Here is a 15,511-nt window from a genome sequence, read left to right as displayed (position 1 = left end):
ATTCTTAGTCTATGTCAGTTAAGGACTCGTTTCCATTAATTCTGACTCTTCGTTGCACCAGAATGTGATTGTATGGCACCAGTAGTGAGTTTAGGACCTCCCAATACCTCCCCACAACCTCATCTCCGCATCCTCCCATCATCTCATGGAACTACAACCACAGCGGGGGCGGCGCGGCGGCGGTGCGGGGAGTGGGCGTCCTCACTCCGGCTCGGTTGGCCGCCATTGCCCATGTGCTCCGACGGGGTTACCACGAAGGGGCTGACTGTCAGCTCCTCGTCAAGGGCGGAGCCCGGTAACCCCCCCGCACCCAATAAGAAGCGGCGGACCGATTCCATCTGGGGCGGAGCTAACGAGCCGAGGGCGTGTCACTCCCCGCTGGATATACGCAGCCACTTACCGGAGGTGACGTCAGATGCGCCCCCAGCTTGGAGAGAGAAGTCGCCACCTCCGAGCGCTGAGAGACCTCCCTGCATCTTTTGGACCGCGCTTTATCCTGTCCCTGAGCCAAGGTGCACCTTGTGCTATCCATCGACTACCTGCCCTTCCTTGCCATCAATCCCTGTGTGAGTCAGTCTTGTCCCGTTTATCTGTGGTCTGTCGGGGCTAATATAAGACCGTGTTTAAGTGCCCACCTTCCTATGCTGTACCTCTTGTCCTTGTAATCTAAACGTTCTGCATACCAAATATTATAACCTCCTCCGGAGGTCTTGAGAACTGTACCCCTGGTGTCGTGTCATTTAACCCAGCCGTTGTGTCCTTTCCTTCATTGATTTAGCATAGCGCGACTTAGTCAACGTTCGAGTGGAATCGGGTAAACTGTGCAGACGCAGTCATACCAAACCGCTCGGTAAACTAACATCCAAAACCGCGTCTGTAACAATATATATATATATATATATATATATATATATATATATATATATATATATATATATATATATATATATATATATATATATATATATAGTTGCGGAAATGAGGATTGTGTTTTTTTATTGTGTTGTATTGTATGGTAAATTGTTGTGTAATATTGCTCGATTCTGGCCCCTCCTGCCTCCAGTGTTGTGTAAAGATCAAAGGGCGTTCCGGTAGTTAATTCCATAAAGCATACATTGAAGGACACGATAATACCCTTGTTCAGTAGTTTATTTCCTTATTCTGTGTATGAGGTGAAGGCTTTGTCTTCCATTAAAATGACACTCCATTGCACCAAGTGAAATAGATAGATTCCTTTCATTCCCCATTCCCACTCCCAAAACTTCCATTGCCAAGCCTCAATTTCCAGCTACATCCCCTCCAAGTCTCCATTGCCAACTGCACTGGGCAGTTTGCCAGTTTGTTACAGCTGTGGGTTGTTTTCGCTCCAAAACCACCATTATTTTCTACCCCCGCTAATTTCGGTCCCCTTGTGTTTTATACCTCTCCCCCCCGCCCTCCCCCTCCCACGCCTCCTGCCCCCAAGCACTCTCCCTTCCACACTTCTCCCTGCTCTCAAATGTTGTGGTTGTGTGCTTCCCCTTCTCTCCCCATCTTGTCTTCCGCTCCCTCTTTTTGTGTGTTTTGTTTGTCTGGTTGATTTGTTTGTGAAATAAATGTTAGCTCTTTCACGAGCCTCGATTCAGTATACAAAAAAAAAAAAAAAAAAAAAAAAAAAAATTTGAACATGTGCTCGGGTCGGGGAAGAAAGGCGTGCCCGCCCATCGTCATCAAGGGCGGGGCCAGAGGGTCACGCGACCAACCAGGGCCGAGGTGAGCACACCGATGGGCGTGTCCTAAAAGCCGGCGGTTTAATCGCCGGAGGCGCTATAAAGGCGCGTGCGCAAGAAGTTGCGAGAGCTGAGTTGTGTGGTTTTGGTCAGAGCTGGGTTGGTCGTCAGTGGTGGTCAGTGGTTGCGTTGAGTGGTCAGTGGTTGCGTTGAGTTGTCGGTGGTGAGGAAGAGTCGGACTAAGCAAGAGAGAAAGAGTCCTGGAGTTAGTGAGAGAGGGAGAGAGAACCCGTCACGCCAGACCCCCCCACCAGCAGCGTTGGCTTGGCTCCACCAAGCAGCTCCGACCCGTTACCCCGCGCACACGACAGGATCGGTGGCATTGGCGGCCGTCGAGGTCCAGCCCGACGTCCCGTGCGGGATCAAGCCCCAGCCACCCACCTCCTGTCATTCCTGCCTGCAAGTTCCCCATTCGTGTACGTGAGTTTGTTCTGTTTGTTTTGTCCCTGGGGATTTAGTTAAGCCTGTTTAGATAAGCTAGTAATTTTCACTGTGTCTCTAAAAGCTTCTGTATATTATTTTCTTATCCTTCCTTCTCCTTGGTTATTTTGAGCCTGTAAATAGTAAATAAATTTAGTAGTATTTTCAACCTTTTTTTCGTCTTCTTCTTCTTCTTCACATCCGTGTCACTTTTGTCTTTTCCATATTGAATATCTGTGGCGCGATCCAGCCAACGTTCGGGGATCGGGTGAATCGGGGAAACTGTTCGGCCGCGGTGCCTCCGCTCGGCAAACAACATCCTTATCCGCGGACCGTAACAATATATATATATATATATATATATATATACATACATACATACATACATATATATATATATATATATATATATATATATATATATATATATATATATATATATATATATATATATATATATATATATATAGTTACAGTCTCCGCACGACCCTCCTGCCCTCACCAAGGGGAGATAAATCCCCTTGTTCTTTTTGGGTCGTCGCAACCGCGAGATTTGAATCGCCACTCCCGGGCAGACGCGAGACAGGGTTTCGGGACGATGTTCGCACGAACCTAAGTACTCACGCCGCCGCGGAAGCGGGGATCAAGTCTCGCACGAACCACACATAATTTGAGTACGTCCGAGCAGATGGCGTACCACGTGGTCCGTGCAATTATCTTATATTGGAACCCGATTAGAGCGATAATTCGTACCACGCTTAGTCAATAGATGGAAGGGACGAGACGGTTGAATAGAAGGAAGAACACAGGTTTAATAGTTATTATGTACAGCGATTGGTAGAAGGAAAAGGGACACAGGGCAGAACTTAAGCAGTCTTAAGCTTATTCCCCAGACACGGGCCCGATCACACTCAAAGGGGGAAATAAAGAAAGGAAAGGTTCATGCGCTGAACGCGCCGGCTCCATTGTTCAGGAACAGCTTCGCCCAGCGTGGCCCTCCCCGGTCACAGCATGTCCCTCGATGAAGGCAAGCAGGTGGCAGAAGGGATCCTTGCAGTGCGTCTCTCGAACAAAGGCAGAGCCGGCAGGTGGGAAAATATACGCGTCTCTCGCACGGCTCGGTGGTTCCTCACAGCGCTATTAATCAACGGCGTGCTTTTCCCCGCGTAACTCAATAGAGAGGATCTCAAGCTCAATCGAGCATTCAACTTGTTCAAGCGCCTCCCCCCTCGAAACTCGTTTGGCTTCTTTCAGCGCACCTCTCCTCAGAACGTGTTCAACTCTCAAGCGCCTCTCCCATAACTGGGGTGGGGGCTTTTTCGCAAAGGGTTTTATTGCCACGCCCTTAGCCCGCATCGAATGTTCTAACCACGCCTTTTGACGCAGTGCTAAGCCACTCCCTTCGAGCCCTGATTGGCGGCTCGCGCTTACCGTCGGCTTCTCCTCCGCCTTCCTTCGGCCTTGATCGACTTGTTAGGCCGGCATCGTGTTATTTCGCGCCAAAGCCACAGTACCGAGGCGGCATAAGCAATGGAAGGACCTAACTCTCATTATTCTACTCAACGCAAAACTAACACAGGAAAAGGATTATGCTTACATTTACTAAGACATAACTGAACTATCGCGAGGCTACGTGTTGTAGTGTGACTAAACTATGAGGGGGAAATTAACCTTTATTTGTAAGAACTCAAAACCGCAACAATATATATATATATATATATATATATATATATATATATATATATATATATATATATATATATATATATATATATATATATATATATATACAGTATATATACAGTATATATATATATATATATATATATATATATATATATATATATATATACATACACACAGACTTGGCAATTAATATGGAATATATATTTTTTTCTTGACAGGTTTACTTTCTGAACTCGGTATATCAATCTGGTGAGTTTTTTACGCTTCGGTGATTTCTTTGTTGAAAGAACCATGTCACTGATTCTCTGTCGCAGCAAGAAGTCAATAACAGGATTATATCACAGGTGGCGTGACAAAATGTACGGACAGGTACATTTGACGATTGGCTTCACAATCGGGTATATAAGGGTTGTTGCGTTCTGTATTAGTGGAAAACAACTGCTGCACATCTACAAAAGTTATTGCCGCTTCCTCTGGAGATGGTCCATCAACTTGACAATGCTGTTTGTCATGGAGTGGTGGCTTTACGAAATTCTGGCATGAAACAGCGTGCTATTGCTCGGCAGTATGGCATCACTCAAGGTCAGGTGTCAAATATCCTGAAACGAAATGCTCAGAGGGGTGTCCCTACTCCAATACCAAGGCCAGGACGTCCCCGCAGAACCACAAGGAGGGATGATCGCCAGCTGCACCAGTTAGTCCGCAATGGCCGTACCAAGTCAGCTAATCGGCTTAGGGCTGAGTGGCAGCAACTGACAAATGTGCCTGTATCCAGAAGGCTAGTCAACCAACGACTGGTTCAAGCAGGCTATCGTGCCAGGCGTCCCCTGAGAAAGCCACGTCTGACCAGACAACACCGCCAGCGCCGATTGCAGTGGGCCAGAGAGCACCGTCAATGGCAGCCAGGACACTGGAATCACGTGATCTTCAGTGACGAGTCTAGATTTCTGGTCTATCGTCAAGATGGCCGCGTCCGAGTGCGCAGACAAGTGCATGAAGCCTACAACGAAGATTGTCTAGTGCCAAGAGTCCAAGCTGGAGGTGGTGGGGTGACCGTTTGGGCTGCTTTTCATGCAGGGGGCAAAACTGACCTGGTTGTTCTGAATGGAAACCTGAACCAGTTCAAGCACAGGGCCATTCTGGAAGAAACATTGCTTCCATTTGTTCGTGCAGCCTTTCGAGGAAACTTTGTCTTCCAAGATGACAATGCACGGCCTCATCGTGCTCGCATGATCCAACACTTTCTTGCTGACCGTGGTGTCGAGCATATGGAGTGGCCTGCCATGTCCCCGGATATGAATCCGATAGGGAACTTGTGGGCAGAATTAACGCGTCAAATCGACAACTTGGACCAGCAGCCTGCCTCTGTGCGTGAATTGCAGCAGGCTATTGTAACTGCATGGCAAGCGATTCCTGTCCAAACCTTGGCAAATCTCGTGAACAGCATGCCTCAACGTGTACGTGCTCTCCTGAATGCTCGTGGGGGTTACACGAAGTACTGAACTGTAATTTTACTGTCCGTAATCCCAGTCGTAATTTAACTTTTGTTTTTGTTAAAAAAATTTTTGGCTAATGTGCAAAATAGAGATACTTCTGGAAAACGCACAGAAGTTTAACACGGTACTGTCCGTGAATTGAGTTCGATATCAGTTTACATCACTTTCAAGGATCAATTTATTTGCTTCGAAATGTCAAATGTGGTTTTTGTTTCTTTTAAAGGTCACATTAACAAAATCTAGAATAATTTCAACATAATTCCAATGAACTTTTGGTTCTAAGTCATGTTGAAAAGTAAGTTCACCCACACAAAAAAAAAAATTCCATATTAAATACCAAGTCTGTATATATATATTTATTTCTATTATGATTATTATTATTATTTTATTTTTTTTCAAACATTACATTACTTGTATCTTGGCACTTGCAGGACACAACAAGCCCAATGGGAAATCTGCTGAGAAAATGGTCATAGAAACTAGCAAAGCTGATACAAGGTGACAGTAAACCTATGAATACATCAAATCTATCTGTAAAGCATCTCTCCTCCATTGACAGAAATCTTCCACACATCCCAGAAATGTTACAATTGCAACCAATGACAATCTTCGGAGAGAGGGAACGGGATGGGCAGGGTGGGGATACAAACGAGAAGATTACTTCAGTCGGACAGGCAATCGTTCAAGAAACAACCTCGACTTCTTATTTCACCTCTGCGCATTGCACTTGCAGTGTAATTACTTGTATCCAGGTTATTGATGGACACCCTCAACACTCAACAGCCTTGGGTTTTGGTCATATAGCTCCGAGATTAAACACAAAAATGAAGTTTGAAGTCAGTGCAGCTACATCACAAGGGGAAAAACATTCCTGGTTTTACTGCTGGTAAAATTATTCACATTATTCAGTAGAGTGCAGATAATGTTGATCACAACCTCAGAACAATTGATGGCCACAACACTTTCCATGGGATGGGCATCACTACAGGTGTCACACCAGGAACAAAAAGCCACAAGTCAGTTCCAAGGACCTCTGCCAAATCTGATCAGGATCAGGATTTCATTGCTCTTGGAAAGATCGACATTCATTTTTACAAGCCACAGCACAACTAAATATCAATGTTGATATTAGTGAAGTTACAACTACCCAGAACAGAAGACAACATGGAAACTTGATCTTCTGCCAAAACTCATGTGGAGCATTTGATCACAAACACCAAGGCGGTCAGAGATGATGCAGACGGTACATGAAGATTCCCATCCTGGACAGCTATCTGTCAGCCTCCTCGCAATATGATCAACATGATTCATCACTGAGGTTTGTCTATGTCGAGGCAAAGCACTATGAATCAGAGGCAATTCCTGCATTTGGAAGGAAGCCTGACGTCATCACAGTTATTTGAATGCATCAGGCTTCCTCAACTGGAAGGTACTGATTATAATGTCTATATTGGCCATGCAATCAAATGAAAGACAAAATGATGCTTTGGCATCATCAGACGGAACCCAAAGAAGCAAGGAGAAAAGATTGATTTCATCAGGAGGAACATATACATATAAATATACATATACATATACATATACAGTCACGTGAAAAAGTAAGTACACCCCATGTAGTAAAGTTTTGACTTTTTCATCATATTTCAACATACAGCTATTTGATCTTCATTTCAACAATATTGATAGATAAAGGTGATATACAACAACAACAACATGCATTTTAAGGCCATTTTCCCTGCTAGAGCAGGGGTTAGCCTTGCGGTCCCCATGACAATCTTCTCCATTTTGCCCTATTTTCTGCATCTCTCCTTGTTAACCCCCTTGCCCGCATTTCTTCTTCCACCATCTTTAGCCAAGTCTTTCTCGGTCTTCCCCGTCCTCTACTTCCTTCTACATTAATTTCCATCACTCTTCTCAACCAGTCACTTTCATCCTTCCTCAACACATGACCAAACCATCTCAACCTGTTCCTCTTCACAGCATCAATCACAGGCAATATTCGCAATTCATCATTTGTCTTCCTCTCTCTCAACGATACTCCGCACATCCATCGAACCATTCGCATTTCCACCCTTTCCAGCCTTCGTTGCTGCTCTACGTTCATTACCCATGTCTCGCTCCCATAAATCATAAAGGTGATATAATATAACAAATATCATGAAACATTTACATTTTGTAGTCCATTGTATAATTTAAATAAACATAAATGCAAATTTCGCATGTGGAAAAAGTAAGTACACCCTTGGCTCTAATAGGTGGTATTGCCCCCTTTGGCAGAAACAACCTCAAAGTAGGCATTTCTTATAACTGTCTACCAGTCTCTGACATCGACTGGGAGAAATTTTTGCCCACTCCTCCATGCAGAATTATTTCAACTGTGCGATGTTTGAGGGGTTTCTTGCTTGCACAGCTCGTTTCAAATCCCCCCAAAACATCTCGATGGGATTTAGATCCGGGCTTTGACTTGGCCATTCCAGAACCCTCCATTTCTTTCTTTACAGCCATTCCTTTGTGGATTTACTGGTATGTTTAGGGTCATTGTCATGTTGCAAGGTCCACCTTCGGTTGAGCTTCAACTTTCCGACAGATGGCCTCACATTATGCTCAAGCACCCTCTGGTATAATGAAGAATTCATAGTGGATTATATGATGGTGAGCTGCCCAGGCCCTGATGCAGCAAAGCTGCCCCAAACCATAATATTTCCACCACCATGCTTTACAGTTGGTATCAGGTTCGTGTGGTCAAATGCTGTCTTTAGTTTTCGCCAAATATGTCTTCTGGTACTGTGACCAAATAGCCCTACCTTTGACTCATCTGTCCAGAGCACATTGTTCCAGCAGTGCTGGTCTTTGCCTCGGTGTTCATTGGCAAACTTTCGTCTTGCCCTGATGTTCTTTCTGGACAGCAAAGGTTTCCTCCTGGCACACCTCCCATGTCGATCAAATTTGTGCAGCCACTTTCTTATGGTAGACTCGTGCACTTTGACATCAACAGTGGCAAGAGCTACCGGTAGGTCCCGTGATGACATTCTGGGGGTTCTTAGAGACTTCTTTCAGCATCTTGCGGTCTGTTCTCGGGCTGAACTTGCTGGGGCGGCCTGGCCTGAACAAGTTGGCAGTTGTTTGGAATCTTCTCCACTTGTAGATGATCTTCCGGACAGTTGAATGATTGATTTCAAATTGTTTGGAGATCTTTTTAAATCCCTTCCCAGACTCGTAGGCATCTATAACCTTCTTTCTGAAGGCATCAGAGAGCTCTTTTGATCTAAGCATGGTGACGCTGCACACTTCAACAACAAAGAGCAAACCAAACTAAATGTCTGAGGTTTAAATAAGACAGGTTCCTCCAAGATCCTCTCTAACGATGTTCTAATCATTTGCACCTGAGCTGGTGCACCTGATTCTACTTTTAGGTATTTGTAGTGATAAATGTAGGGGTGTACTTACTTTTTCCACATGCGAAATTTGCATTTATGTTTATTTAAATTATACAATGGACTACAAAATGTAAATATTTCATGTTATTTGTTATATTATATCACCGTTATCTATCAATATTGTTGAAATGAAGATCAAATAGCTGTATGTTGAAATATGTTGAAAAAGTCAAAATTTTACATGGGGTGTACTTACTTTTTCACGTGACTGTATACACACACACACACACACACACACACACACACACACACACACACACACACACACACACACACACACACACACACACACACACACACACACACACACACACACACACACACACACACACACACACACACACACACACACACACACACACACACACACACACACACACACACGTGACTAAACATGTAAACACAACACAACACACACACTCTGAAAGTGTTTTCAAAAAACAAAATTTTGTTGTGAAAGAAAATAAATCCAACAGCAAGTGGTGTTTTCCGTTTTGAAATGCTGACATTTTGGCCCAGATGACAATTAATGGATCTAGGCATGTACAAACAAGCTAGTTGGTTCCTGTTCACAAAAAGTTGGCGTTCCAATACAGACCTCAAGCTCGTGCAGCCAGTGTTCCGAATTCTCCGAATTCTGACGCTGGGAACCACCCTGAGGATAGAAGCAACAAAAAAAGAAGTCAGTTGGATTGATGAATGCAATAAATCAAGGCAAATGTTCACCACTTGTTAAAAAAAAATTAAAATATATAAAAAGAACCTCTCTTCAAAAAAAATAAAAAAAATAAAAATTGTTCAAAGTGATCAGCTTCGATCAGATCATGAACCATGCTCTACACAGTGTCGATGCTACCAAAGCAGTTTCTTTGGCTATGGTTTCAATCCTTGACAGGCCGCCATTCCAGCACAGGAAGTCAGGGCAGAAATTTGTAATCTGTTCTGGGTGCCAGTGATAGATCGCCTACTCTTCGTGAAGGACATCATGCAATCGTTAACGCCAACCAACTATTGCCGACAGACGGGACACCCAGTTTTACGTCCATCTGAGGGACAGCACACACAGTGATGAATCAACATGCCTGTGAAACCCTGGGATGACAGTTTATGGCTAGGTCAGGATTCAAACCCAGGCTAGACAGCATAGAGGCAAGTGTGTGTACCTCTTGGCCATCCTGACAGCCAATTCGTAGTGAGCAAACATGAAAACAAAATTTATACTTGAGGTGGTTTTAATCCATGTGCATTACGAAGCAAGTAATCAATGTTGAAGCATTTTCACTTGAGTCAGGATGAAGCCAATGCATCGATTATGCTCGTGCATGTTATCGATCATAAGCAACAGAAGGCCGATTTTCAAAATATGCTGATTTAAGCTACAAGGGATACATGTATGTACTCATACAATTGTACCGGTTACGATACGGTCCTGAAATGTGCAACAAAAGTGCTGGTAGACAAGCGGGCATTTAAAATGTTAGTTGTCTACAACTTGCTGCTTTTGAAGATCCCCCCCTTCACATAGCGAGCATTCCTTCGGATGTAATATCACACATTACTCGATTGTATTATTAAACACATTCTTGCATTCACTTAATTCCTTCAACTTCCAATATGAATGCCCTTAATAAAAAAAATTGAGGGGGGAGGGAGGATTCAAATGCATTTTAATAAGAATTTTGGACTTAATTTGTCTGATGCAAAAACAGAAGTAGGATCTCCACAGAAAGGAGCAGTCTCGCCACACCCCCTAATCCACCCTCTACATGAGTGAGACTCATGGAAGAGAAAAATTGAACTGACAGTGGGTGTAGCGGGGCAACAACTGGTCACAACAAGCAAGAGAAGAAATTAACAGGAAAAGAAGAGAGAGGATGGAAGGAAACACTGAAATCAGCAAGGAAACGGTTTGGGTTTGGAAAGGCCAATCGGGTAATAAAGATACGAGATGGTTGAGCTTGAAGCACTGCCTCCTTGAAGTCCTGGAGGGAAGAATGGAAAAAAAACGGCATCTGGAAAGCAGTTCTACAGACGTAGAAGCAAGGAATGAAAGAGTTGCGGTGCGCAGTCAGCCTGGATTTTGAAAGTTTAGCCATAAGGGGCTACTAGAAGAACGAGTGCATCGTGGGGTTTCTGGGGAGGGTCGGAGGACAGAGAGAGAGAGAGAGAGAGCAACGGAACCAACATTGGGGAAAAACTGGTAAAAAAAACAAAAACAGATGACCGAACTGCCTGTGATGTGAGAGCAACATTCCTTGTGTTTCAGCCTTGTCGTGAGATGCCAATACCTTTGAGAGCTTTAGATTCCAAATAATCCAAGAGAGATAGACGTGATGCTGGAGCACCAGCCCATAGGAAAGAGCACATTGGTCAGACAAATAACTGAGCTACAGACAAAGGCATTATCGACTGTGTAGCTCTAATTTTGCAAGGAAAGAGTTGGATTGACGAACACTGCCCAGTCTGTGCTGGGCCTCCAAAGCTTTGCTATGTGGTTGGCATAAGAGAGGTCATAGCTGATGACGGGGCCTAGAAGTTCAAGAGAAGAAACCTCTTCCATTGGCTGATCATGGAAATGGATGGGTGGATTAGTTTGACAATCCTTCCAGAGCAAAAGGGTGAGACTTTCCAGCATTGAAGTTCAAATCAAACATTTGAAAAAGTACTCTATTTTGCACCACAAAAGATAATTGACATCCTTTTTTTTTTTTTTTACAGATCGATGATCTCCGACTCAACTAAGCATTCCTTAGAACACGAGGCAAAACAGCTTCTCAAATTCCGAATTTTTTATGCCAACCCCTCAGAATTGTTTAGCAGCATCATTCCTGGAATCAAATGGTGCTTTATGTTTTATTTCTCCTTCCGCATTGGTCCAAATGTACGAGTATAATACCAAGTGATACCCATACAGTCAGTTATGCTTATTACAATCAGACAGTTATTCATTCTTTGATTTGCTGCCATGGCGACAAACCTAGTCCAATGACCTGGTTATATTTATTACAATTAGTCGTCAAGTTTTGAAATCGGCAGGCTTGTAATCCGTTCAATAACACTCCAGCAACAATGCCTCATCAAGTGATTCCTAAAGAACATCCATTTGAACATGCAACTAATCCAATCCCTCCAATGCCATGGCTTATGGTACTCCTGAATGACGGACAATTAAATTCACAAAAAGGCCCTTCATTTAATGATGAACTAGAACGGCACTCAGTAGAGAGCATACCTCAGCCTGGTTGGCCATATCACTCAATGGTGAAGAATCATTAAAAAATTATACCAGCTGGATCCAGATCCGGATCTTCACCGAAATTGAATCGATTCTTTCTCGTCACACACACAACCTGTCCAACAAGTTTCGCCCAAATCAATCAATAACTTTTTGAGATATCCTGCTATGTATCGTTTTTGGACCTATCTCCCATTGGCGAAGAATCACTTGAAAAATTCAATAATTCTCATATACAACACAACAACAACATGCATTTTAAGGCCATGTTCCCTGCTAGAGCGGGGGTTAGCCTTGCGGTCCCCATGACAATCTTCTCCATTTTGCCCTATTTTCTGCATCTCTCCTTGTTAACCCCCTTGCCCGCATTTCTTCTTCCACCATCTTTAGCCAAGTCTTTCTCGGTCTTCCCCGTCCTCTACTTCCTTCTACATTAACTTCCATCACTCTTCTCAACCAGTCACTTTCATCCTTCCTCAATACATGACCAAACCATCTCAACCTGTTCCTCTTCACAGCATCAATCACAGGCAATATTCCCATCATCTTTCGCAATTCATCATTTGTCTTCCTCTCTCTCAACGATACTCCGCACATCCATCGAACCATTCGCATTTCCACCCTTTCCAGCCTTCGTTGCTGCTCTACGTTCATTACCCATGTCTCGCTCCCATAAATCATAACACTTCTCACACATGCAGCATACGCCTTTCCCTTCAGCTTCAGCGACACTCTCCTCCTCATCAGCACGCCACTCAGTTCCCGAAACTTCTTCCATGCACATCTCACTCGAGCAACCGTTGCCGAGTCTGATCCACCTTCTCCATTCAGCATGTCTCCGAGCAAAATGTTTTCACACCTTCCAGCTTCACGCCGTCTCCAAGATCCAACTCAACATTTCCTCCATCTGCAGCTCCCTCTGTGCACACCTTACATTTGAATGTAGCTGCCACACTGGTTAATGACCCTCTCAGACCACTACATTTTTGATGAACCCACTCAGCACACATTGTACATTGAATGGAGTTCACTCCGACACCCTTCCTGCACACAGCACACGGCCACTTCCCAGTTCTTTCCACCTCACCACATGCTTTACCACTTGCCATCACCTTTGTCTTTCCGATATTCACCTTCAGACCTTTTGTCTCCATACATTCCTTCCACTTGTTCATCTTTTCCTTCAGTCCATCCATACTTTCCGCAATCAACACCAGATCATCTGCATACAACAACTCCCACGGTAAACCCTCCTTTACGGTCTGAGCCAGCACCTCCATCACAGCTACAAATAGTAGTGGACTTAGTACCGACCCCTGATGCACTCCCACCTTCACCTCAAACTCACCACTGTTCCCGTCCTTCGTCCTTACAGCTGTGCGTGCTCTTTTGTACATTGCCATCACTACTCTGATCAACCATTCCTCCACTCCTAACTTCCTCAATGCCCATGTCAATACTTTGCGTGGAACCCTATCGAATGCTTTCTCCAGATCAACAAACCCAAAAAACAACTTCTTCCTCTTATCCATGTACTTCTCCTGCAGCTGCCTCACAATGAAAAGCGCATCTGTCGTTCCTCTTCCTGGCATAAATCCAAACTGCATTTCGTCGATCTTCACTTTCTTCCTTATCCTCCTCTCCAACACCCTTTCCAATACCTTCATTCCATGCTCCAATAACTTTATCGCTCGGTACGAGCCACACTCCAGAGGGTCACCTTTCCCCTTGTATAGAGGGACGAGGGTACTCAGTTCCCAATCCACTGGAATGCGGCCTTCTTTCACCACCAGATTACAGATCTCTGTCATTCTCTTCCCACCCCAACTTCCTGCTGCCTTCAACATATCTCCCACAACTCCCGTCGGCCCTCCCGCTTTTCCACTCTTCATTGCTTTTATCGCTTCCTCAACTTCCTTCTCAGTTATCTTCTCTGCCGGTCCTAAAACTGGGTTACTCTCTATGTTGCCATCCCATTCATTCTCTGTATTCAACAGCATTTCCATATATCTTTTCCATCTTCCTTTAATTCCATCTGGGTCGACAACGATTTGTCCCACTTCATCCTTCAAGCAACTCACCCCCTAAATCACTCACTCACTCACTCACTAAATGTCACCACTCACTCACTAAATAATTCTCATATGCGAATCCATATTCAGATCTTCACCAAAATCGAATGTGTTTGTCCTCGTCAGACACTCAACCGGTCCATCAAGTTTCGACCAAATCCGTCCACAACTTTTTGAGATATCCTGCTATGTATCGTGTATGGCCCTATCTTCCAATGGCGAAGAATCACTTAAAAAATTCTAGTAGCCGGATCCGAAATTCTGATCTTCACCAAAATCTAATCATTTCGTCACTGTCACATACGCTACATCTATGCGAAATTTCGTCCGAATCCGTCCACAACTTTGTGAGATATTTTGTTCACAAACGGACAGACAGACAAACGGACAGAGAGGGGTGAAAACATAACCTCCATCCACCTTTGGTGACGGAGGTAATAATTGCTTTGTTCGTGATGATGAAAATGTGCAAATCACAAATAACAATTTGGAGATTATATTTGCAATTTTATGAGGGAATACATTGTGATAAGAAAATTAAGCAATAATTCATCATCAACACTTTAAAACTTCAACAGTACTAGATGGCAAGCAGTTGGTGTCAAATCCCAAGATACAAACCAACAGACTGGCAAATGACACTACAAAGTCATTCTTTTATGGCTCAAAAACACTGTTAATGAAAATAAGAAATAATTACCGGGAACATTTCCCCATTAGAAATGTTGATAGTCAACAGAAGATCATGATTTTAATCAAATAATTTCTTGTACTCGAAACTTTAATTAACTATTGGGACGGTAGTGACTTCATGGTGAGGACACTGATATGACATTCATATACCGACAAAGAAAGCAGCATAAAGGTTTTGGATTCAAACCCTCCAGAAATCAAGCCAGTGACAGGAGAATTACCGTGTCAAAACAAGATCACCAGCAAACACCCAGCTGGATCATTAATGGCCCGCAAGTAGGAAGGAATCTGCTTGTTCTCCCATGGTATGGTTTACAAGTGACATCATTCTAGCTTTTGTGGTTAATTCTTATTGCCCTCAGAGAAACCTGGGATAGACACTAAAATGCTACTTGGTTTAAAAAGCAGTCTGCGCATGCGCAAGATTGGAGGTCTCGTCCCTTCAAAGCTGTCCATGCGCGCTCGCTTTCGAAGTTAAGTAACTTTTCACAAATGTGTTTTTGTCGAAACTGTATCTTTCTCTCGGTGTATGTACCTATTGGGGTGTCTTTAATAGTATTATTGGTGTTGGTTTTTCATACCTGTGTACAGAATCGTCGGTCTTTCGTATCCCGTATTCTGAGGCCTAAGTGTAGTACTAGGCTACCGTGTCCGACCTTGGCTTGAGGGTTTGTTTTTGTCTCAGCGGTTCTCCGATCGCGCT

At 43.8% G+C, this 15,511-nt stretch overlaps 1 protein-coding gene across 1 annotated transcript in view; it reads right to left on the bottom strand.

Annotated features, from left to right (window-relative positions):
* LOC137429374 (rho guanine nucleotide exchange factor 28) overlaps positions 1-15,511 on the bottom strand; it is a 252,669-nt gene that overhangs the window by 19,389 nt on the left and 217,769 nt on the right. The window contains exon 31 of the mRNA XM_078779849.1: positions 9,407-9,463. Coding sequence (XP_078635975.1) covers positions 9,407-9,463 — 57 coding nt within the window. The remainder of the gene's footprint in view (positions 1-9,406; positions 9,464-15,511) is intronic.

Source organism: Myxine glutinosa, chromosome 6, assembly GCF_964187855.1.
Source record: "Myxine glutinosa chromosome 6, kmMyxGlut1.1, whole genome shotgun sequence".
NCBI lineage: Eukaryota > Metazoa > Chordata > Myxini > Myxiniformes > Myxinidae > Myxine > Myxine glutinosa.
The sequence above is the reverse complement of the archived record's forward strand: the minus strand, read 5'-3'. Positions and strand labels throughout refer to the sequence as shown.